General features: G+C 40.9%; 1 protein-coding gene across 1 annotated transcript in view; it reads right to left on the bottom strand.

Moving 5' to 3' along the window:
- The window catches only part of LOC128847859 (uncharacterized), a 125894-nt gene extending 109134 nt beyond the window's left edge, over window positions 1-16760 (bottom strand). The window contains exons 1-6 of the mRNA XM_054047584.1: window positions 16497-16760; window positions 9966-10075; window positions 9122-9332; window positions 5289-5447; window positions 4015-4115; window positions 722-948 (exon numbers count right to left, since the gene is read on the bottom strand). Of these exons, the coding sequence (XP_053903559.1) occupies window positions 722-948; window positions 4015-4115; window positions 5289-5447; window positions 9122-9332; window positions 9966-10067 (800 nt within the window). The 5' untranslated portion in view covers window positions 10068-10075; window positions 16497-16760. The remainder of the gene's footprint in view (window positions 1-721; window positions 949-4014; window positions 4116-5288; window positions 5448-9121; window positions 9333-9965; window positions 10076-16496) is intronic.
- Window positions 16761-25066: the final 8306 nt, after the last annotated feature.

Raw genomic sequence — 25066 nt, 5'->3', positions numbered from 1 at the left:
TAGATCTAGTTGGTACAGTTGGGCCCCAGGGTTTTTAAGAAAAGCAAACATACTAGATTCATAGCTGACTTCCACACATGTTGTCTCATATGACATTGCCTCTCTTTCAGGTTGCAAAAAATCAATGATATCATCAGCTCTCTCTAACCTCTGCTTAGCTTCCTTGTGTTTATTCCTTTTTCTTCTACCTTTATCCCCTTTACCACTGTTATACTCCCTATTGATGTTAAGTAAATACATGTTAGGCACACAAAATCTAATAAAATTTGATAACTTTTTGAAGGGCACCAGCTCATTAAATAGAGGTTCGCAAGTCCTAAGAGTTGCATTTTTTTGTAAAGTTTTCCAGTGGAGTTACTGTTAGGATATCGTCCTCGAAAACTGAAGAAGGTCTCCATCCCTGTCAAAAAAATACTGGCAGTAGCAGAGCAAGTTTCCACACACTGCCCCCAAACAGTGCACCTCGATCACATTCTGAAGGGACAACCTCTAATGGTAACGGGATAATGTCCACTCAGTCCTTGGCCTGTCCGCTTAGGCTATCCATAAAGACGCCAATCTAATTGAGGTTGGCTGTTTTCTTTCTGTGAGTTCCTCCTGCCCACGAGAAGCTGGATGGAAACTGTCAATTCATTTTACAAATACTGAAGAATATATGTATTTTGGCACCTATTAACTTAAGACAGTAAACCTATGCACTTCAGCTACTTGTGTTACTCACCAGAAGGCTGCATCCTGTAACCCCATAGTCTTCATCAATGCCTTGAGTTTCCTTTTTTCTCTTGTAAGACTGATTGACAGAAAGTGCATAAATGGAGAGAAACTCATTGCAACAGTAAAAAAGATAAAACCATGTTCCAGGGTAATTGATGGTATGATAGATGATGATCCCATACGGACACCACTAATCGATTTCATTTCTTCCCAGACAGAATGATTTGTCGTCATCTAAAAAAATTCAAGTTAGCATTTAATTTAGTTTTATGTAATGAAATAAGGTCATGGTACAGGGTTATAACATGTCACTTAATAATGTCAGTGGTGCTGTTAACGGATCATGTATTTCTGATGACTGCTACTTTCTCCTTTCTGGCCTTGAGAAATGCAGACTTCCCCCTTCGGGTCTATTCAAAATACTGACACTGAGATTGTCTTCCTAGCACGTTGCTTTAATTACATCACCACTTCTCTGCCTCCCCACTCTGGGTCTCTCTGATCCTTCCATCAAAAAACACATATCCAGTCTTTTAAGGCCTATCCCTGCTCAACCTATCACCTCTCGTATGTTATATCAAGCCAGGACCACATGCCTCCGCTCTCCCAGCAATGGCAGCCTTCATGATACGCTAGCTTAGTTCTCTCTCAAGTACCTTCACTCTGTCTCCCAGGCTGCCCCTCATTCTTAGGAGGAGCTCCATGATAAATCTACAAAGCCACAACACTATCCTCCTTCAAGTCCTTCCTTAAAGCTGACTGCTACCGCGAAACACTTAATAGCTAGGGAACTGACGTGCTGAGAATGCGGCTTATTATACTAAACAATCATTTCGGTGTTGTCTTGGTCTCCTCTCCTCTCCTCTCCCCCCTGCTGGTTTTAATTCATTTGGGAGCAAGGATGGTCTTTTCATATGCCTAGACTGTAAGCTCTTTGGGGCAGGGACTGTCTTTATACATATGTGTACAGTACTAGCACAATGGGGTACTTCCCCAGTACAAGACAATTACATAATAAAGTACTTCCCCAGTACAAGACAATTACATAATAAAATTGTTAGTCTTAATACTAACACTGACAACACTAAATTTCTCAGCTGACAAACCTCCCTTTCTGAGTTTATAATGTTGCATATAACGAAATCCAGTGCTAGGAGCCATAATGGAGATGGGTGCAAAATATGAACTTGAACAGAATTGGAAGAGGGCAGAGATCTATGAACCAAACATTTAAAAACAACGTTTCTTAAAAAAGAAATTGGGTGAAGTCAAAGCATAAACTAACATTAACTGCTCTTTAAACCTCATGTGTTACCCAGGAGGCCAGACTTGATGATCACAGTGGTCCCTTCTGGCCTTGGAATCTACGCCGATGGTAGAAATTATAATTGTTTCCACTGCGTATTGCAGCCAAAAGCCTTCAAGCCGTGAGAAATAGACATGAGATAGACCTCAAGGCCTGGTTTGTCAGGGATGTCACTGTAAATATCTCAGTAGATGGAAACGGTCATGGCGAGTTGTCTCTTTCTTGAGCCTCCACAAATTTGAACCTAGGGGGAGGTTTTTGAAGGTGCAATTGGGAGTTAGGTGCCTAAATGCCACTTGTATCTTTTAAAAACTCCCCCCTGACTTTGAGGCCAGGTTACCTTTGCAATAGCCCCTCTCCTGTTTATCATTCCAACAGTGGAGATCAGGTTGCGCATTCTTGACAACATTCCTGACGTTTGGTCTGCTGGGGACTGGCTGCAGAGAATTCGCTCAGGTAACTTGGCCTATGCTGATCTGAAAAATCCCAAGTTTTTTAGCCCTCAGAACATGCTACAGGGGCTCCCCTATCTGCTCTCTCAGACTTTTAGTGGGTAAGATGAGTAATTGTCATGTTTTGTCGTTTTCTAAAACGACAAGAGGCACCTCTCAGAATGCTCTAGGCTCCCTTGCCAAATATTTCAAGACCGATATATCATCAAACTAAATAGCAACTCCATAACACACAGCAACGCAGCACAAAAATAAGCCAAACTATCCACTGTCCAGACACATAATCCCTAACAATATTTGCTCATTCAGCAGGTTTCTTAAAAAGGCATGCCGTGCAGCATGCTCTGAAGTTTAACCGATTTGTATCATTGTAGACCAAGGACGAGGGGCACATTTCAAAGAAAAGAGACCCGCACAGAGAACGCCCTTCCAAAAGCCCCTCCTTTGGGCCGAGGGGAGTACCTCTGCAGATCTTAACTGCAGCGGCATAGCACAGGGAGAGAGGCATTCTTTCAGTTAGGAAGGTCTGAAGCAATTTAGGGTTTTAGAGGTCAATACCAACCCTTTCAACTCTACCCTAAAACCTCAGATATCCAGCCCAGTCAGGGGGGAGATTTTAAAAGTGGCATTTAGGCACCTAACTCCCAATTGCACCTTCAAAAACCTCCCCCTAGGTTCAAATTTGTGAAGGCTCAAGAAAGAGCCAACTCTCCATGACAGTTTCCATCTACTGAGACATTGGTTGAGCCTGCTTGCAGCCAAATACTCCAATTACCAAATGGGTCGATGTATTCCACACTAACTTTTGCTTCTGAGTGGATTTAAAATGTAGTCCCAAATAGAGCTGTAGTCTCAAAATAGGGTGACCAGACAGCAAGTGTGAAAAATCGGGACGGAGGTGGAGGGTAATAGGAGCCTATATAAGAAAAAGACCCAAAAATCGGGACTGTCCCTATAAAATCGGGACATCTGGTCACCCTATCTCAAAATGGCAAAGGAATTAATTACAGTCCAATGGTCCATACTGGAAAGAACAGCTGAAAACTCCTTGCGAGATTCAAATGATGTAAAGTGGCCTGGGCTACTTCTGAAAGATAATCATCCAGCTATAATCTGTATGTCAGTACCCGCTAGATGTTCCAGTTGGATTACGGCCACATTCTGCTGGGCACACGTGAGCTGCATTTCACTGGTGGTCTGGGAAGTTCTTTGTGTCAATACGTTTTGTAAGTGTTACCCTTTCTATTTTGTGACTTTCAAAACGGGTTGTAATTTTGCACAGAGATTAGGAGGGGTGCATGTTTTCTAGATGAAACTAAAAGCAGTCAGTTTCTGCAAACCATTCAGGAGTCTGAGTTATTTCACACGTTGTTCTTTGGTAGACGTTCCCGGCACAAGATGATCCATCGCTTTTTTTTTTTTACATTGTAATAATTCCATGCACTAAAGAAACCCTGATCACAGAAGGATTTATTTTGCTTAATGTTTAAGGGTCAGGTTAGAAGAAACAGAAAATAATTTCAATGCAAGAATTCTGCCTACTTCTATAATAGCAGCATCAATGCTTGATTGCAGTGATAGAAATCCTCTGTACCAATATTTTGGACTATTACAGTAATGGTCTGAAAAGTTATAACAAGAATCTGCAAAGACAAAAGGTCAAGTACATTACTTAATTGTGTGCAACAATCATTTTAATGCAATATCAAGGTTGAGATTTTAATCCCACAAAAGTCAAGAAATTCAGATTTAATGGTACTACAATAATAACTCTGCAACAGCAGCAAGCAATGAGCTCCCAAGGATAGTGGAAATATCAAAGGATCAGCAGTGTATTGGACTGGTTCAGCGTCATCCCATGTAATAAATAGCAGGACCCCATTGCAGTGGATACACCTGACAGCGTCTCTCTTTTCTCACTGCTCCCCACCTGACTGCCTTAAACGTGCATGTGAAATGACAAAGCTCCCATTTACTTCAGTGGTACAGGATCAGCTCTGTACTAAGGATCTGGGCATATTATTTTAATTCTTTAGATGGTTTACAACATGCCCAATGATTTAGCATTTTTAAAGTTTCTAATAAAAGCTGCTCGACTGCGATCTTCGGCTGGCCAAAAAAGCCCAGAACCCCAAACCAAAGAAGAAACAAAAAAACCTGGTATACCATTGTCTGCAGTGCTGCAGGCATTTCCACTCCCTGCTACACTCAAGTGCCTCATTCCTGCCCTGGACAACTGCTGTTCAAGATGAGAAGTGAAGACAGAGTCTCCACGCCAAATCAATTCTTCACTTCCCTACGTAGCCTCCCGAAACAGCAGAGGACTGAGAATGCTAGTTCAGTCCTCATCGGCCATCGGTTGCTAAATTTTGCTAGTAATTTTCATTATTTATATGGAGTGTATTTGGATGTGTAAAATAGACTATAGGGCAAGAATAAAATATAAAACATATATTAATCTACACCACAAGGCTGATCTGTCAGGCATGGACCCGACATGATGAGCCACGGGAAAAGACTGAAATGGAATGTAACATATCAAGTGGGATGAAATATTTCAGGTAAAAGGGAGGAATATGCCTAAATCCTCAATTTAAAAAAAACAAACCCAAACAGTTTCTACCATCTATATATTTAAAAGAAAGTTGGTGTTGTTGGATTTTATTATTTTGTTACAAACAATAAAACAGACTTAAATTGGTGGTTCTTTCTAGGTCGGAAACTCTCATGTAGACTAAGGGCCAAATCCACTTCAATGAAGCTACGCTAATTTACACCAACTGAGGATCTGGCCCTATTTATTTATGTTTAATTACCTATATGTCCAAAATGCTCATTTGGAGCAATCACATTCTTGGGAGGGAATCGGAGGCGATAGGAGAAGTCATCGTTAAATACAACCCCTACAATTTCCTCATTCAAAATCCATGCGGCCTCCAGTGCTTTTTCATCTTCCATCACTTCTGTTTTTATACCTGTGGTTTATACAAAAAACATTATGATCGATAGCTACAACACTGAAAATGTCAGCCCAGGAATTTTATACATCTAGCCAGTTTTGTCAGCGATGTGTCTTTCCCCTCTGAATTTCTGTTCTCTAGGCTAGGTATATTTGTAGGTGCTTTGGGTCACATTCAATTTAATCAGCTGGGTTAATAAGAAAATCTTAAGTTTAATTGTGAATGCAACAACAGGTAGGTGTTTTACTCCACAGATGGCACTGTATCTAGAGTTATCTAGAGATAACTACTGCATAAAGATAGAGATAGAGATTCTCCCAAACTAAAACACCCAGGATCCAACACCCGCAAACTTCTACTAGAAACAGTGTGGAATCCATACGTAGATATACAACTGAACTTCGCAGCTGGTCCTTATCTCAATAATGGGTTGACTGAAAACCTAGATTCTAATACAGTACACTCCGTTTATAAGAATTATTGATATAAGCAATAACCATATATAGTGATCAAAACCACTGGGACAAAATCATTTCTACACTAACCATGGTAAAATACTCTACTTATAAGACTCATTTAGGGGCACACTGACTACATGTAATATGATAGTCAAGAGCAATGACATGTAATAAGCCAATAAAGCGGTTTTGAATTTGAATTTCATGACATCTCGCGTTTTTAGGCATGTAGCGCGTATAAATTATAATCCCGGTGTAAAAAACCAAGTTGTGCTGTTTATGTGAGAGTCGATCAACATAGCAGGAAAAAGAAAGATGCTTTTTGCAGATGAAAAACGCCAACTTCTGGAGTCCTGAAATAGTCTTCCCAAGACCAGCCAAAGAGATGCAGCTCAGAAATTGGGCATTCCACAACTTACATTGTCTACGATTCTCAAAGCAGGGAGAGCATTGTACAAAATGAAGGAGACAGAAAAACAATGCGGTCAGACAAGGCACCTATGGTCGAGGCTGCATTCATAAAGTGGATCAGAAATGCCAGAGAGAGCAATACCCGCCTATGCGGGCTGTTGGTGATGCAGAAAGCAGAAGAACTGGTGGTAGCCCTGGGCGTTACCAACCTCAGGGCATGCACTGGCTGGTTTGAGTGCTTTCAAAAACAAGATGGGATTGTTTTTAAGAGAGAAGCCAAAGACACAGTCTTTAGGTCATGTGAAGAATGGTTAGAAAACTAGTGGATTGAAATGAGACATGACTTTGCTGAAGAAGACATTTGGAATGCCGATGAAAGTGGAATTTACTTTCAAGCCCTGCCTGATGGCATCCTCACATTTAAATTAGACAATAAAAAAGGAGGAAAGAGGTCTATAGAAAGAATTACTGCTCTAGTCACCTGTTCCATGACTGGTAAGAAAAAGGACCTTTTCATCATCGGGAAAAGTCAAAACCCACAGTGTTTTTAAAATCTGAGATGTCTTCCAGTCCACTATGCTGCCAAGTCATCTGCCTGGATGACGGGGTATCTATTCGGTGAGTGGCTGAAGGTCTGGAATCAAAAGTTAGGGCCACAAAAGGAGAAAAATTTTGCTACTTGTGGACATCTGCACAGCCCACATGACGAAAGATGCAACACTGAGAAATATCCAACCTGAATTCCTCCCAAAAACCACAACTTCTATCCTTCCGCCATGTGACCAGGGAATTATCAGAACTGCCAAGGCATACTTTCATAAGCAAATGGCTTCCACGGTGTTTCACCACATTGATGATGAGAACAACAAAGCTCCTGCTGTGGAAATGACCAGGAAGATCAGTCTTTCAGATGCCATTCTAATGCTCACAAATGCCTGGTCGGACATCAATGCTTCAACAATTGCTGGAAAAGAGGAGGTCTGGTGATCGCACCTATGGCGGAAGCAATTCTTGTTGAACCACCAAGAGGACTCAATGGACATGAATTTGAAGAGTGGATAGACACTGATGATAATGCTTTTACTATGCAACCTGTCTCTGATGGCAACATTGTGACTGAGTTCAGAGACCAATTTGAAGTGAAACCCGAAAACGATGCAGAGGTGGACTCTCATGATGACACGGTAATCATCCCATCCTTGACCCAAATGAAGGATGCGACGAAAACTAATGGTCTATTGTACAGGGGCTTCAATGATTTTAACCTCCTACATCACCTTGAAAAGGAAGAAACGGTGATACTCCAAAATAAACATTCATGTGAGCCAATACTGTTAAACAGCCTGTTTTGTTGTTTTACATTGATATTTACGCTATAAAAGTCAGTGTAATGAACTTTCATATGTTACGTTTGTTGCAGTTCATTTGAGAGATTTTTAAAATTTGTATCTTGGATCTTTACGTGAAGAGGTATATAGCTCCGGTAACTTACATTTTGTGTAAAGTTGTAACATGCTGCACAGTATTAATAATGCCTTGAAAAAAAGCACCAGCTAAATGATTGGGTAATAATTAATTAATTATGTTGCTCAGTTAAAATGTTGGTATGGTTGGTAGAACGTTGGTTTTGTTCCACGCTGAATATGTTTAAAGTCTAAAGAATTTAGTTATGGTAAATGAGATGTTTCTCAATTGAATTAAAAAAGCCAGTTGTTTAAAACGTAACGGTCGATTTAATCCATTCTTTGCAATTCTGCTTGTAAGAATCAACTGCTTACCAGAATCAAATTATCCAGGTGAGGTGTGATTCTTATAAAAGGAGTGCATTGTACTCGAATTATTGGGAGTTTGACATCTGGATCACGGGTTTATGGCACAGGCCCCATCTCTGCTTCCCAGTCAACAAAAGGTTTTTTATATCATTTTTTTAATATAGTTTTATAATATAATTCTAGGGAAAGTTTCTGATCTGAGTTATTTATTTCTTATTAGGACCCAAACCTGGCACCACATATGTTACCTGCAATGCCAGCTAGCAGCTAATTAATTTAATTTATAATCAGGTATTCAGTGGGAAAGCATATATTGTTTCAACTCCGCTGTCTTCCTTTCTGAAGCTCCTTCTATCACTGCTGAACTCTAAGGTGCAGTTAATGAAGTTTCTAAAATAATGAAAGAACCATTAAAATTCAGTCAAGTTTGTCAGAACATTGCTTGTGGATCAGGCTACTACATATTTTCATGAAACTGAATTTCAGGAGTATTCCACAAGGGAATAAACGTATGTTTTCCTTGATGCTGTTGTGCTGTACTGGGAACATTTGTTAGCATGATCCATCAGGAATAGAAAATTAGTTACTATAATTGCCTATTAACACTCCTCTTAATACAAAAAACTCACAAGCATTCAGAGAAAACTAGAGGTATTGGATAATGAATACACAACAACTATCTGTGACAATGAATGGTATAGAATGATGGCCAAAAGTATCAACTGGATTAAAAATAAAAGAATTACGGTAGATATATTCATGGAGGATGCAACCCCATTGCTCTGGGTGTTCCTAAACTTCCAATTGCCAGAAGCTAGGTCTGCATGACAGGGGATGGATCACTCAAAATTGCCCTGTTCTGTTCATTCCCTCTGAGGCATCTGGCGAGGGCTGCTGTCAGAAGACAGGATACTGGGCTAGATGGACTGTTAGTCTGACCCAGTCTGGCTGTTCTGATGAATATTGTATACTAGCAGAACATGTTAAGACACAGTACAGGTACGGTAGCTAACGTAATAAATCTAAATATTTAATGGGCATCACATACCTATCATTACAGAGTCGGAAGCCACTTTATTCATTATTTGTCTCGTGCTGCCTGTCATGGGTGTATAAGCAACTGTAATCCCAGTAGCATTATAGGCAGGGTCATCTAATCGTCCCAGGAAAGCCAGAGGCACTTCAGGATTGGGGTAAGTTAATGTGAACATAGACACCAAGTACACCAGAAAGAGAAATAGAAGTGACAGGATCCATTCCTGGGTAATGGAAAAGAGTAAATGAGCAGAGAGAACGGCACAACAATTTCAGAGCGAATGTTCCCTCCCTGATTATCAGATAAGCAATAAAGCCAGGCAATCCATTTTAGATGGAACAGTTTTCCTTCAGAAAAATCTAAATCTTGTCACAGAATATAGTCACTTTAACATCACTCAGAGCTTACAACTTTCACGTCTGCTAATGCTTGAAAATTCGAGCTACAGCAACGCAAATACAAAGAGTAATATTGCTTATTAAGTCAATGAAACACAGAGCTCAACTCTTTGTAAAAAGTTCACTGATTTTACATGAGTGCATAGAATATGAAGATGGTGCTCTGTGTGTCACCACAAAACCATGAGCAACTAGCTTCTATAACAATCCTCAGGTGAGAGAGTTTCTGCTATTGTCTGTTGCAGCAATGAGAAAAAGAACTAGGATGGGTGAAAAAGCCTCGCAAAAAACTGCAACAATTGGGGCTTTTCAAATATTATCTCACTTTTACTACTCTCTCAAATACAAATTGTTTTTTTGTTTTGTTTTATTTTTTTGGGGGGGGGGGGGGGGGAATAACCATCTCACATGACCCAGCTTTTTTTTGTTTTATTCCCAAACTATCTTTTTGTACTTGCCTGAAAGGTCTGCATTTTCATTCTCCATTTGATAAGTAGGTTTTTACGTAAGAGAGACTTAGTTTGCTGACACACACTCATATTTCTCTGAAGTCTCTGCATTTCTGGATCTAGAGAGAGAAACAAAAGGATGTAAATTCTAATAGAACAAATCAAAGAAAAAATAGTAGTTGGATTTGTACAATGCTTTGCATCCAAGGATACCAAAGCACTTTACCAAGCTAAGCAATATTTCCATTTTACAGACTTGCCAAAGTTTCTTCATACAAAGGAAGTCTGTGTTGGCAGAAAAATTGAATTCAGATCTCTTTACTCCTAGACCCAATGCCATAACGAATAGACCATCTCCTCTCCCAGGGCTTTGATAATTGAAGAACTCACTTTGATCATTAAAGAACTCACTTCCGGTGCTTTCCTTTACTAAAAATGTTAGGGGTGTGGAGAAACTACAAGGATAATGAAAACTTTTCTGTTGTAGATGCAGGGTTTTCTTAACTTTTCTTCTATTTAAGAAAAAGAACAGGAGTACTTGTGGCACCTTAGAGACTAACAAATTTATTAGAGCATAAGCTTTCGTGGACTACAGCCCACTTGTGAAGTGCTCTAATAAATTTGTTAGTCTCTAAGGTGCCACAAGTACTCCTGTTGTTCTTTTTACTCCTAGACCCAATGCCATAACGAATAGACCATCTCCTCTCCCAGGGCTTTGATAATTGAAGAACTCACTTTGATCATTAAAGAACTCACTTCCGGTGCTTTCCTTTACTAAAAATGTTAGGGGTGTGGAGAAACTACAAGGATAATGAAAACTTTTCTGTTGTAGATGCAGGGTTTTCTTAACTTTTCTTCTATTTAAGAAAAAGAACAGGAGTACTTGTGGCACCTTAGAGACTAACAAATTTATTAGAGCATAAGCTTTCGTGGACTACAGCCCACTTGTGAAGTGCTCTAATAAATTTGTTAGTCTCTAAGGTGCCACAAGTACTCCTGTTGTTCTTTTTGCGGATACAGACTAACACGGCTGCTACTCTGAAACCTTCTATTTAGGGTTTTTAGTCTTCTTCTTAGAAATTAAACAACATACAATACTACTTCATTTTTAATTATATTGATACTTTCAGAAAAAGTGTGTATGCATTCTGCTGTTTTTAGTTTGAAAGTATTATTTCCTAAAAGGACCTCAAGGTAAATGATATTTGTAATGTGAAAAATAGAAACCCAACTTACTAATTATGCATTCATGTATATCTGGGTATGCAAAATGGTACTAAGTAATACAAAATATGTTTTGAATTTTCAGTAGACTCCTAAAAAACCTGACAATGGTAGAAAACCTTAAAAAGCTAGAACAATCATTATTTTCATATCTTGGCCTACCAGTGAACAAAAATGTTAATTTAAAATTTAAAGTCAAACTCTTCTGTTTATTATAAATGTATACATAGTTTTAAGAAACAGAGCCTGAAGTCCTTCAGATCATTTGGAATTATGTGTAGGAGTGCTGCATTTAGCCCTAAATAACTATTAAAAAGATGAGTGAGCAAGACAAAAAAGTATTGTTCAAACCACCACCACAGTATTGAATTTGAATTCAGCCCCTCTTATTCACTAAAGGCTTGATCCTGCAAAGCGTCGAACAACTCCTGAAGGTGCTGTGAGCTGAGCACCCTTCGCTTCTGTGGAAGTCAATGGGAGTCGAAGGCATTTCCACATCTTGCAGGAACAAGCCCAGGGACATTCTTGAGTGAATTTTTGTTCCCAATGATAGTCACATAAAGAGAAAGAGTAACTAATGCATGTTTGTGAGAATATTTATCTGGAAGCACTGGAATAGGTTACTTAGGGAGGTGGTGGAATCTCCATCCGTAGAGGTTTTTAAGGCCCGGCTTGACAAACCCATGGCTGGGATGATTTAGTTGGTGTAGGTCCTGCTTTGAGAAGGGAATTGGACTAGATGACCTCCTGAGGTCCCTTCCAACCCTAATCTTCTATGATTCTATTAAGTGTTTGGCTGCCGCCTTTAAAATTCCTTTCAAGTTGGGAGTTATCCAATCAAAGCAGAAACAACATGTTTGGTCACCTAAGTATCACCTATCTCAAAGAACACATCTAGTGAACACTGAAAGCACTAGTTGTAGAGAATTGTTTGATCAGTCCATAAGGGTGAGCTACGTACACATAAATCAGTCAAGTTTGAGTAACTGGTGAAACACTGAAGGGGTGACATACGTGAAATAATAGATCTCCCAGATCTAATTACAATCAAAAAGCCAAAATGCAATCAACTATGGTATGGCTAAATTATGCTTTCATACAAACAGATGTCCTGACCTTCCAAGCATTAGAGCTCAGTTACAGAGGCAAGGTGGGTGAGGGAATATCTTTTATTGGACCAACTTCTGCTGATAAGAGAGAGAAGCTTTCAAGCCACACTGAGCTCTTCTTCAGTCACTCTCACCAACAGAAATGGGTCCAATAAAGGATATTACCCACCTAGTCTCTCTAGCATCCGGGGAACAACACGACTACCACGACACACGCATAGCTCAGGATAAGACATCTTTGCATCTGATCCTTTAAAATGTCTGTAGCTGAAATAAAAGGAACTTGGATGTGTTTTATTGTTTTCCCTTTGGATATCACTTCCAGATGTTACTGAATGGACAGCTGGACTTTACTTATAAATGATGCCAAATGCACTTACACAGCTCGGTTCCCCTTACTATTGTTGTTGTGTGTGGTTTCTTTTTTTTTTGGGGCGGGGGGGGAAGTAAAACATTTGCCTGCTCCAGATGCAATAGGTTCAGATTTCTAATTACTCCTTCAGTGCTAACCGAGGAACCTATCCCAGAACATGCTTGCGCACCCTCCCCTGTCGTTGATTTCATTGGGATTTGAGATCACTTGGCATGATATAGTTGGTCTTGTTAATACTTTTTCTTCAGACTTGGAATTTGATGATAAATAGTGCAAAAGAAGGAGGAGAAAAGATAAAAGTGCACATCACACGTTCACCTCTTACTTATGTGATTTGCTATTCTGAAGTTGCAATGTACACAAAAATGTGGCACAACTAAAGTTATTTAACACATTATTTTATTATTCATCATCATCATCATTATTACTGTTATTACAGGTGAACTTCTCTGTGCTACTAAAGCCAGAGGGAATGCCACTATAACTGAAAAAGCAGGACTGAGGTAGGCTATTCCAATGAGAAATTACTCCAGTCATTTCATAATGGAGTACATCTCTCATTTTAGACCCAAAATTACCTCTTAGTAGAACAACTTGTGGCTGTTAATTATTTATACATCGGAAACGTTGAATTAGAAAACTAAGGTTACAAGAAATTTGGTTGTAAAATGAATTCCACATTTCAAGCTTCCTCCTCTACTCTGCTGGTCTCATAAATACATACATACTATAGAACACTTTACATCCTCAAATGTCTTGTACACATATGAACTAACTGTAGCATTTATCTCACACGAGTGTCCTATCCCCATTTTACATACAGGGAAACAAACTTGCATCTGAAGAAGTGAGGGTTTTACCCACGAAAGCTTATGCCCAAATAAATCTGTTAGTCTTTAAGGTGCCACCAGACTCCGTGTTGTTTTTGCTCAAGACCTGACTGCAAGAGTCTGATCCTGACCCCACTGAGCCAATGGCAAAATGCCCATTGACTCCAGTGGGTAGGATCAGATGGAATTTGGAGCATAGGAGATGGAGGCTTAGCATGAAGCCTAAAGATTTGGGGAGCAAATCAGAATGAGCAAGTAAAGGATCAAGGAATCTAAGCATCTGCAAGCACAGGGCCCTTCTCATGAAGGAAGTGGATGTTTTTAAAAAAAATTAAAGACGTTTCCCCATTAAACACTTGGGTGTGGAGAATTTTAGCTTGCAAACTCACACCAATGTGTATAAAATTTTCTTTCAGAAGATTAAGTTTAAAAAAAAAAAAAAGTCAGAAACCCAGGCAATTCAGAGTTAAACTCTAACTACCACAGCAAACCACATAACTGCAGACAAATCACCTCCACAATCCAAACTCTGCTCCAAGAGATAACAAAAGTCAACATTTGTACTTGGAAAGGACAAAAAATAGTTCCCTTTTTGTACTAATTCCAGTACAGCTGGAATTGAGCAGTCTTCAGAGTAGCTATAATAAACTTACTTCCAAATTAAGTTAGCTGCAGTTTTACAGACTTCCAGAAATGCATTTTGTCACTCTGCAGACGAGCCAACAGAAAACAATTTCACATTACCTTCCCGACCGAACGTTCATGACAAGAACCACACAATTTCATCAAGCAATCGGAGTCAACAATTTCACCATTACTCTCTTAGCCATCTAGAAGAGACGAGTAAGTTAACCAATCACAAAACTGCAAAAATAACACGGTGCAGTACTTTCTAAATGAGTCTGAGAATACTACATTAGAGCAATTCTTCTGGGGCAGAGTTAATCTAGTGGTGATTTACATGTAATGAGGAAGTACAATTTTCTCTTTCAATTCCTTGGTTGTTTTCTATCCTAATAGAGGTTAAGCAGTAAAACTGCACTATAGCAGATCTCTTTCTTTTTTCACACCTACCAAGAGATTTCTATGGCACATTTCCTGGGTTTCTAATTTTATTTTTAAAACTCCAGTGTTCTTGAAAGATAATATACACTTGAAATGCTGATACATGCCTGCAACTTTATCACCACAAAATTGAAACTCCTTGTGTGGGAATTGCAAAGAAAATAAGACATCAGGTACTAATCCCACCTCTACTGTCCTTTCTCCATAGACCACCTCGAAGACTATGTCTACACTATAGAACCTACACTCATATAGCTTCCCAGTGTAGATGCAGAAAGAGTTTTTCTGCCAGTGTAGGAACACCAACTCACCAAAGGACAATGCTTGGTCTATACTCAAAAGTTGTATCAGCATGGCTACATGGGTCCGTGCCAGAAGCAATGCAAGCCCATTGGGGGCCCTAAGAAAGAATATTTTTGGGATCCCCCTGCAACACATATCTCATAGAACTGGAAGGGATTCCGAAATGTCATTGATTCTAGCCCCCTGCCCTTCACTAGCAGGACCAAGTACTGATTTTTGCCCCAAATCGCTAAGTGGCCCCCTCAAGGATTGAACTCACAACCCTGGGTTTAGCAGGGCAATGCTCAAACCACTGAGCTCACTCTCACTCTCACTCTCTCTACAGAGGGCAAGTCAACACTACGGATGCAGCCGTGGCGCGTCTGGTGAAGGAGCGCTCGCCCATTGGCATAAGAACTCCCCCTTGGCAAGAAGCGGAAGTTATATCAGCGGGAGAGTGTCTCCCACCAACATAACACTGGTGTGGACAGTGCAAAACTTGTGTCACTTGGGGGGCGCGCTTTTTCACACCCCTGAGCGACGCAAGTTAGATCAACTTCACCGGTAGTATAGACCTGCCCAGAGTAGGGAGCCCCCTTGAGTGGCTTGGGGCCCTAAACAATTACTTATTTTGCTTATGCCTAGCAGCAGCTCTGGTCAGCGCTGTGAAAAACCACTCCCCTGACCCACGGAGCTATGCCAATGTAACTGTCAAGTGTAGATGCAGTTTAGTCAACGAAAGAGCACTTCAGGCTAATGTAAGGTCTGTCTATGCTATGGAGACTGAACTGGCATTGCTACGCCAGCATAGCCCCATAGTGTAGATGCAGTCTACACTGACAGAAGGAGTTGTTCTGTCCAGGTAGGTATACCACCTCCCTGAATGCCATTAGCTACATCAACGGAAGCACCTTTCCATTGACGTAGTTGTGTCTACACTGGTGGTTATGTTGGCATGGCTACCTGAGTTAGGAGTGTGGGTTTTTTCACTCCCCTGACCAAGGTAGCCATGACGATATAACTTCCAAGTGTAGACTAAGCTGTCAGTTGGGGAGTTGGTGTTCCTACACTGACAGAAAAAAACCCTTCTGTCCATGTAGGCTGCATCTACACTACAGGTCTATGCCAACACAGCTATGCCGATACAGTCTGCCTAGTGTAGATATATCCCTTTATTAGCACAATGCTGCGGTAGAGGGTGGAAAACAGTATGGAGGAATTTTCATCTGTGTTTTAAAAAATATATATCTCCCCCTGGATTTTTTAAAGAACATGTAAAGGAAACGTATCACTTTTATACATATTATATATATTATATATGTGCTAAATTTAATCTGATGACTTATTTTAAAACCAGAATACACACTGCAGAAAAGCATGCTCTGTGAAAAGCTGAAAATTGTTAATGTATTGTTATTAGACCACAAATAAGAAAAAATAAAGTAATAAAGCCTTAAAATGGCAATAAAACTTCAATAGAAAGAATTTAAACTTCATACTTTAGAAAGATTCTGCATCTGCTAATCAGGCAGTTCAAACAAGCTTCAAACAAAACAGCAGGGCACACTGGAACAATGTTAGTTTTAGAGCCTTTAATTACCAGCTATTTTCGTACATTAGGAGTTAAATGGAATTTAAAAAAAAATAGAGATCTTACCTTAGGGGGAAAGTTTTGAGAAGCGTTCAGAATATTTGCTCTTGTAATGGATCTGTAAATAATGCAGATGTGTTCTTTTTCCTGCCGTTACTTTCCAATCGTTGTAATGACACTCCATGCTTCTTTGGGCTCCTCCCACCCTTCATTTCAATAACTCTGCCAAAAAGTCCTGGCTTACATGACCACTTTGTTTACTTCACTAGCTGCCCCCTCTTTACCCTCTTTGGCAGTTCTTCCGATTGCTTTCTTTTCTATAGCGCTAACGGAGGATATTGCTGCCTAGCTGCTGAAGGAAAATTCCTCTCCAAAGTTAGGTTCAGGAAACTCTTGAAACGTTGAATACAAAAATAAAAAACAAGCTCTGCCTTGTAAAAATCTCTTGTTCCTTCCTGCAAGAGTAGTAGCTGACTGTAACAGCAGTGCAATGATGCCTTGATGTAGGTAGAAGGGCAAAACTCAGCGGATCAACAACGTTGTTGGCAAAATACTGTATATAACAGAGTTCTGTAAAGTAACTCCAACTGGCTGGAAATCCCTTTCCCCCTTTACCATGTGGAAACAAGGCACATCAAATAACGTTAATTTCCCTAACACTATATTTTAAAAGAGAATTCGAATTTCATCTATATAGAATAGAGGTTAAGCTAAAAAGCTGCACGATATCCAATCTCTCTATCTTTTTCACAGCCAGAGGCAGATTTCTATGGCACATATTCAGTCGTGAAAACTAGGGATGTGTACATCAGTTTCTCACTCAGTTCCCAAGGGCGACGGTAGAAACCCCACAGTCAGAAGGATTCAGAATGACCTGGGACAAAATGAAAGAAAACGTTCTGAAGCTAAGGCTGTATTGGAGGATGGACTGGAGGAGATCAGCAGCACTCAACCTGTGGGGCACTGCCCAGAAGGGGTTTGCCGCAGCCACGTCCAGGGTGATTTGTGTACTGTGTAGCTCATGAAAAGCAGAGGTACTCTGGACCCAGGCAAACGCGAGCGACGCACCAAGCATCAGTAGTAAGTCTTGGCTGTTAGGCATGGTAAAAAAGAGGGTAAAAATGCTATGGTCCTAGATTAAAAAAGCGTTTTCTTATTTACATAACATTAGTGCATGACAGCCAAGCAAAAGTGGGGCCTGTGACAGGGTATATAAAGCAATCTTAGTTGGTAACTTTCCACCAGGGAGCCTGTCCCAGGGTGCACCTGCATTGCCTTTTAGGCCAGGTGCAGGACTTGAAAAGGAGGAAGGGGAGAAGAGCTGACAGGCTCCTCCCACGGGCAAGTGGCAAGTCTGACCGGAGACATGGGCTCTGAAGAGTTTCAGCCTGCCTGAACCTCTGAGTAAGGAATGTGCTAGCCCCAGAGCGGTGAGGTTGATCGAGGCGCAACAGCCTGTGATTAGACAGGAGGAAAGACTAGAGTGCCTCAGGTGCACCTGGTGAGGAAGAGGTAGAGTTGTGATGCTGTAAAGTGGTCTAGCTAGAAGGCCAGGCCACTCTTATGACTGAAGTAGGCCAAAGATGACACTGGGGAAACTGAGGCAGCACTCCATCTGGACATAAGGGGATTTGCTGGAGTGACAGCTTTGCTGCAGGACCCCATTGAGGCACTGTACATAGTACTAGATGGGTCCTGGCCGAAAGAATTTACGATCTAAATAGACCAGACAGACACAGGGTGCTGGAAGGGGTAGAACACATAAGCAAAGCTACCGGTGGGATGGTGGCAAGTGTCATGTTAATTCCACTTTTCTTCTTTTTGAGGGGGATGGGTTAATTAGGAGCTAAATTGAAAGAAAGGGGAAAGGAAGGGAAGGGAGACAAAGAGGGCAGGGGAGTGGAGAGAAGAGGGGAAGAGGTGCAGGTGTGGGGAGACTGTGAGGCAGGGACTGGGGACTCGGGGAGGGTTGGAGCAAACAGCCAATCAGCACAGGGCACAGGAAGTCCAGTCCAAATAGTTCCCTGAATGTCCAGGGCTCCAGGGGTTCCTACTTTGGCAGCTTCTGCCCCTATTGGCTGGAGTCTCTGGCTGGCTCCCCTCTGCACACAGATGGTCGTGGAGGGGATTCATCATCATACCCCAAAGTATGGAGAGGAATGTCATGTCTCAACGCTGCATTAAAATTATGGGGGTGGGGAGGAAGTTTCATGGAATGCAATATTTTTTTAAAAAAACAACCCTTTAATTTACAAAATTGGAAGATTTGCTGCCATGACATTCCTTTTATTTATTTATTTTTGGGAAAAATGAAGCTCCACAGATGCTAGACAATGGGGTGTCAAGAAGGCGGTTACGGCTCCTGGTTTCACAGGGTTGACCGGCACTGGCCATAGGCATTGTTCAGCTCTGACCAGGGGGTAGCTTAAATCTATGCCAGCAGGCAACAATCCTCCCGGGGCAATGGGCCAGCTGGGGATAATTAGAATGCAGTGAATTTTGGCCAGGCCCCAGGATGAGGCCAGGTAAGGGGTAGTGCAGAAGCTTAATAGACGGACTCTGAATCACCTGAAAGTTGTTCTATGATGAGGGAACTCATACTGGGCTCGATCAGCCGCTTTGCATCGTTCTGGTGGTGTTAAGGGGCCTGAGTACATGAAAGAATCCGGAGGTCTTCATTCTTTCCTGGAGCTGTGGAAACAGACCAGTTCTGGAGTCAGCAGTGCAGGCTAAGCTCTGCTCTTTGAAGCATCAGAAAAATAAAAAAAAATAATAATTTAAAAGAAAAGCCCAGATATCTGAAACCCTTTCCCAGGCAGTCTTCTCAGTCTCACTAACTCAGGACACAGAATAAACGTAAGACAAGAGAGTACTTGCCCCAGGAATAAATCACCCACTTATATGGGCAGTAGGAGCTACCTGTTCTCTTGTAATCAAAGTAGAGAGAAGGGTGCAGCAGTGCCTGGCAGCTTTCTTTCTTCAGCCTTTGGATAAAGAGCTCTACATAGGCTGTTATCCCATCACCCAGCTGGTAAAGAAGCCAGCATTAGCATGCTGCTTCCCAGGGTGGTGGCAAATGAGGAAAACATCATGATGGAGAGCCAGCCACCGCCAAGCAAACCTGGGACTGTGGTATTTCCCGGCCTGAAGCCGACATAGAGGCCCATGGTCAGTTCCCAGAAGGAACAAGTTCCCAAGTAAATAATATTGTAGAGCAACCAATGAACCACAAGATGCTGCTTTTTCTGTGGTGTCACAGGTTCTGCACCCTCAACATCTTGGGCTAACACTGCACCTTCCTGATATTTAAGAAATCAGTTTGCAGGACAAACGTCAGCTCAAAAGCCTATGTTGTGTGCATACCATCTCAGTCAGTGTTGAAATCCCTAATTATCCTATTACACCAGGGAATAAATATAGAGAGGGAATTCTCTGTCTACCTGAAACTAGCGCAGATGTATTAACTAGCAGTGATAACTAACTGCGACAGTGATACGGTAGGTAAAATCCAGAGTAGTTTCTTGAAGAAGCTAAATAGAGTCTAATTGCTCACCTGGCTAGGTGGTTGTTGTGTTTGAGTTCATCCACTTGGAACCGAAGGCTAGCTGCGTAAAAAACACACCAGTAAGGAGACAAACAGGGTGTATTAAATGGCCACATCATAATGTAGACAATTGCTTTATTAATGTTATACAAAATATAGATGAACTTTAAAGGCTGACTTCTATCTGTTTAGCATAGACTAATGTGTGTCAATTATTCACTTCATTCTGGAGAAGTGAGACAAACAGGAAGTCAAGAAATTCTGACTTCTATTCCCAGCTGTCCCGATGTGACACTTGACTCACTGAGTGAGACTTGGGCAAGTTATTACACCTCCACAGGCCTCATTTGTAAAACGGGGCTAATGCCAACTTTACAAGGGTGCTGTGAGGAAGAGTCAAACAAGTTTTCCTGTTGTATTTTCCCATCAAACACCAAAGGAAACATTAAATTAAGCAAAAATAACCACAGATGGATGGGTACATGAAGGACTTTAAAGAAACCAAGAACATTTCCATCCATGACTGGAATCCATTCTATAGATTGTTCTGAAATAAAATTTGCTACAGGCTGAATTCATTAGACCGGGCAGTTTTTAATAGCTTTCTTTGTACCTACTGTAGCTTAAATGAGTGTAATTTTGGCATGTCAGAATCAGAATAGTGTCATTTAAGGTAACATAGTTGGAACCACTTATGAAAGATGGGTTAGCCAGTTGTGAAAAAAAAATAAGAACTGTCTAAAATTTTGTTCCTTGTCCTGAGCAAAATCGGAGCCCTAAGGTCTTTGGCATGTTCTGACTCATTTGCATATGAGCCTTCCTCAGAATTTTCAATGAAGCTAAGATTCAACAGTGCTAATTCTAAGGGCTAAATAGTAACTGTCCTTGCATGGGTGAGTGAGGCGTTTAGGGAGTAGACACAGAGAGCCTTTCTTCCTACCCAACCATCTGGCAGGAGGCAAGATACTGACGTACTGCTCCCTTAAGGGCTAGGCTGTTTGGCTGTCCAATAATTACTGCACTAAAATGAATGTGGCCAGCTCTGTCGGTGGCCTAAAGCTCTAATCTTTTTGATATTGAATTGACTTAGGTCTTCAGTTAAACAGGCCTCATAGTTAGTTCAGGCATTACTCACCACATATGGCATTGGTCTTTTAGCTTCCATCCCAGCTGATGGTTCATCCAGAAGCAGAACTGTCGGATTACCCAGCATGCTTAGTAAAAAACACAACTAAAATGGAGGAAAGCCATTGGGAGCCAAATTCTGCCTTTTGTTCGGCCTGGGCTACTTCGCTGAAGCCAGAGGTCTTGTCAAAGGGTAAGTGAGGAAAGGATCTGGCCCGCTTTTTAAAACACAATCTCTTAATTCAGATCTAAATAATACATGAGCAAGAGAAACTCAGAGAAAGTATCTTGTGTTCAACAAAATAAAATACATTGGCTAAAAATAATCCAAAATAGATTTGAAAATAATTTGCCACCACACCCCAGTGCCAACAAATAAATCTCATGCACGCATAACCGATGCTCAGGCTCTGGGTTAACTTTGCAATTGGCATCCAACGACTTAAAGAAATTGATTTAAATACATTACTTGAGAAATATCCTGTGCAATTTTCTGCTCTGTATGATCCAGAAGACACTCCCTTCAAAAATCATAGGAACCAAAATGCATTCCCAGGTCTGTTGGATCATGGGAATCATAGAATATCAGGGTTGGAAGGGACCTCAGGAGGTCATCTAGTCCAACCCCCGGCTCAAAGCAGGACCAATCCCCAACTAAATCATCCCAGCCAGGGCTTTGTCAAGCCTGACCTTAAAAACCTCTAAGGAAGGAGATTCCACCACCTCCCTAGGTAACCCATTCCAGTGCAATGAGAATCTTGTCTATGTAACTGGGGCAGGTCTAGACCCATAAAACTTACTAATTTAATTTTTCACTGACTCTGTGAAGCTTGCCATAATATTTTCCTAACGATAATTCACAAGACAACTTGAATTTTTGCTCCAAAATAGAGATTTCACCGTATTTGAAACAAAAAAAATCATGTTAGTGCACAAAAGGCCATATTCTGCCCCCCTTTCACACCAATACAAATGCACAGCCGCTCCACCGGCTTGAGTGGAGTTATTTTAGAAGCAGCACTGGGAGCAGAATTTGGCCCAGCATTCTATACAAGAACACCTTTCTAGTGATCCTAGCAGATAATTTTCCATCTGTTTTTTAAAAAGCTTCAGAGCCTTCATAATTCTGTGGGGAGGGGAAAAGAAAAGTCGTCAAAGGAACATTTCATGGTTTGATGATGGGTACTTCTTGGTTATCTGTGAATAAACACTGTCCCATGAGACAGCACAATCGAAGGAGTAAGCTCTATTTATTCCCCTGTGCTTGTGGGGGAAGTCGTTCCCTACTGAGGGATTCAGAAGCATTCAGGAGAGCTCAATTAAGATGTACCATCTGGTTTTCAGTGAAGTTCTCCTTTCTCACTCGCTCCCTCTTCTGAAATACGAAACTCTAACTGGCATTATTTTGTCTTTGTACCGATTGATAGCGGCGGCGGCTTCCTCTTTCCTCTTCCCTTTCACGGCAGCATAAATCTCCGGATGTTCTTGCACAATAAGGTTTGGCCAGGGAGAGGGTTCGCCTGAGGCCAGTGGCTCAGGAAATCAGTTGTGTCCTCCTCTGGGTAAGAAGCAGCTGCATCTTTCCCCTTCATCAGCACCTGCACAAACAGTGTGTTATTTGGATTTCATGTGATCTTGCAATAAACAAAAGTGTCCCTAAAAACATTTTACTCTTTTCTCTTTTACGTTAAGAAGAAATATTATGGACCGCACAGCCAGAGGAATAATGATTATTCCATCAGAATTAGACTGGGGTCGTAATCTGCATCATTCATAAAATTTCACTCAGCAGAATCCCTGAGCACTATCTGGGATTTACACAACTTTACACACAATTGTGGATATAATCACTGACACCTGATTGATTATTATTTTGACACACTCTGCTTCAAACCACTTAGTACCAAATCAATAAGAGCAATTATATTTCTCCCCAAAATTTTTCAGTAGTTACCATATGTGTAATTAAATGTCAGACCCAAAGGAGGATGTGAAACAACCCTCAATCACATTTATTTTCAATGTCCTGGCCTTGAAAGATTTTGTGCGAAATGGGGATCCTCTTCTAGGATCAACATTTTAAACCAACGTATGTGAAAACGTCAAGCTCTGTTATAATTCCATATTGCAAAACTGGCATGGCTCAAAGAAATCATAAGGCTTTCAATTAAAAACCCATTTGATTCTGCTTCTACTGAAGTCAATAGGAGCTTTCACGTTGATTTCAGCGGCAGGAGGATGGAACTCATTGTATCAACATTTATTATTAAAGGGTATTGTGATATAATTCAGTTGGTCAATATGCGAGGCATCTCATTACAAGGGTTTCACATTAAATATGTATAAGAAACACCTTCACCCCGAGATAGACTCTGGACCACATGAAGTGGCCTCTTAAGTTTTGGGGGCAGATAATGGAAACTTGTTTCGACCAGAGACAGATAAATCTATGCACAGAGAATCTTTCTTCCCCAGGGATCTATTGAAGAAAGATCTGATACTTAATGTTAGTGTAAAATGTCCCTATGTTAATTACATTAACTGATACTAATTTGCATTGATATTTTTGCTCTTGGTTTCACTCAATTTGTCTATCATGAACTCTCGTTTTTTCACTCCTAGCTACGTCACTCAGAGCTATGAAAGATTTTGCACCCTGAACTCTGTAGTTAGTTGACCTAACCCACAGTGTAGCCATAGATAGGGTGATGGAAGGATTCTTGTCAATCTACAGACTGCCTCTCGGAGAGGTGGGTTACCTACACCAAAACCCTTTCTGCCGATACAGGAAGTGTCTACATTAGGGCATGATTTGCTCAGGAAGGGCGAGTCTTTCTAAAAATTGATGCATAGTTATTCTAGGAGAGCTATTAGGATTGCTAGGACCCAATGAAGCTGGTAAAAGCACAGCTATCAATAAGATCACTGGAGACAATGCTGACTGCTGGGCATGTAGGTGAAATCTAGGGCGTGGGAGTAAGGGTCAGAATGGAACATTTTTCATTTCAAAATGTTTTATGGTTTCAAAATTTTATTTTTTTAAATATTATATTACAGTAACAATCCCAGTTAGAACAATTACAAATGCCCATTTAGAATACCAGTTGAGCCAACCAAGTACCAATTTCCAAGCCAAAGAGAATACCAATTAGAAACCAATTACCAATTTATAAAATAAATATAAAAAAATACAAAAATACAATGAAAATTTAGTCAAAATCAAACTCCTTCAATGAACTCAAAATGATATTATTCAGAAATTTCATTTAATGGGAAATTTCACCTTTTCTTCTGATTCAAAATGAAAAGTATTTCAGAAATGTCAGAATTTCCTACAGAATCAATATTCCAAGTTTTGACCAGCTCTAATACTAAGGGTATGTCTGCACGACAGCTGCTGCAGCTGTACCGTCGACGCTTCCTGCAGTGACAGAAGGGGTTTTCCGTTGATGTAGGTAATCCATCTCTCTGATGGCCAGTATTTAGGTTCTTGGAAGAATCCTTCCATCAACCTAGCCATGACTCCACTGTGGAGTAGGTCAACTAACTATGTGCTCAGGACGCAAAATCTTTCACGGCTCTGAGTGATGTAGCTAGGTCAACCTGTTTTAGGTGTAGACCAGGCAGACTTTATCTTTTCTGCAGGTTGCAGACCACCGATGTGCCCGGTTTCAGGGCGGGGGAAGCCTAGAGGTCCTCTCATAGAATCATAGAATATCAGGGTTGGAAGGGACCTCAAGGGGTCATCTAGTCCAAGCCCCTTCTCAAAGCAGGACCAATCCCCAACTAAATCATCCCAGTCAGGGCTTTGTCAAGCCTGACCTTAAAAACCTCTAAGGAAGGAGATTCCACCACCTCCCTTGGTAACCCATTCCAGTGCTTCACCACCCATCTAGTGAAATTTTTTTTCCTAATATCCAACCTAAACCTCCCCCACTGCAACTTGAGACCATTACTCCTTGTTCTG

Source organism: Malaclemys terrapin, chromosome 13 (genome assembly GCF_027887155.1).
Source record: "Malaclemys terrapin pileata isolate rMalTer1 chromosome 13, rMalTer1.hap1, whole genome shotgun sequence".
Lineage (NCBI taxonomy): Eukaryota > Metazoa > Chordata > Testudines > Emydidae > Malaclemys > Malaclemys terrapin.
The sequence above is the reverse complement of the archived record's forward strand: the minus strand, read 5'-3'. Positions and strand labels throughout refer to the sequence as shown.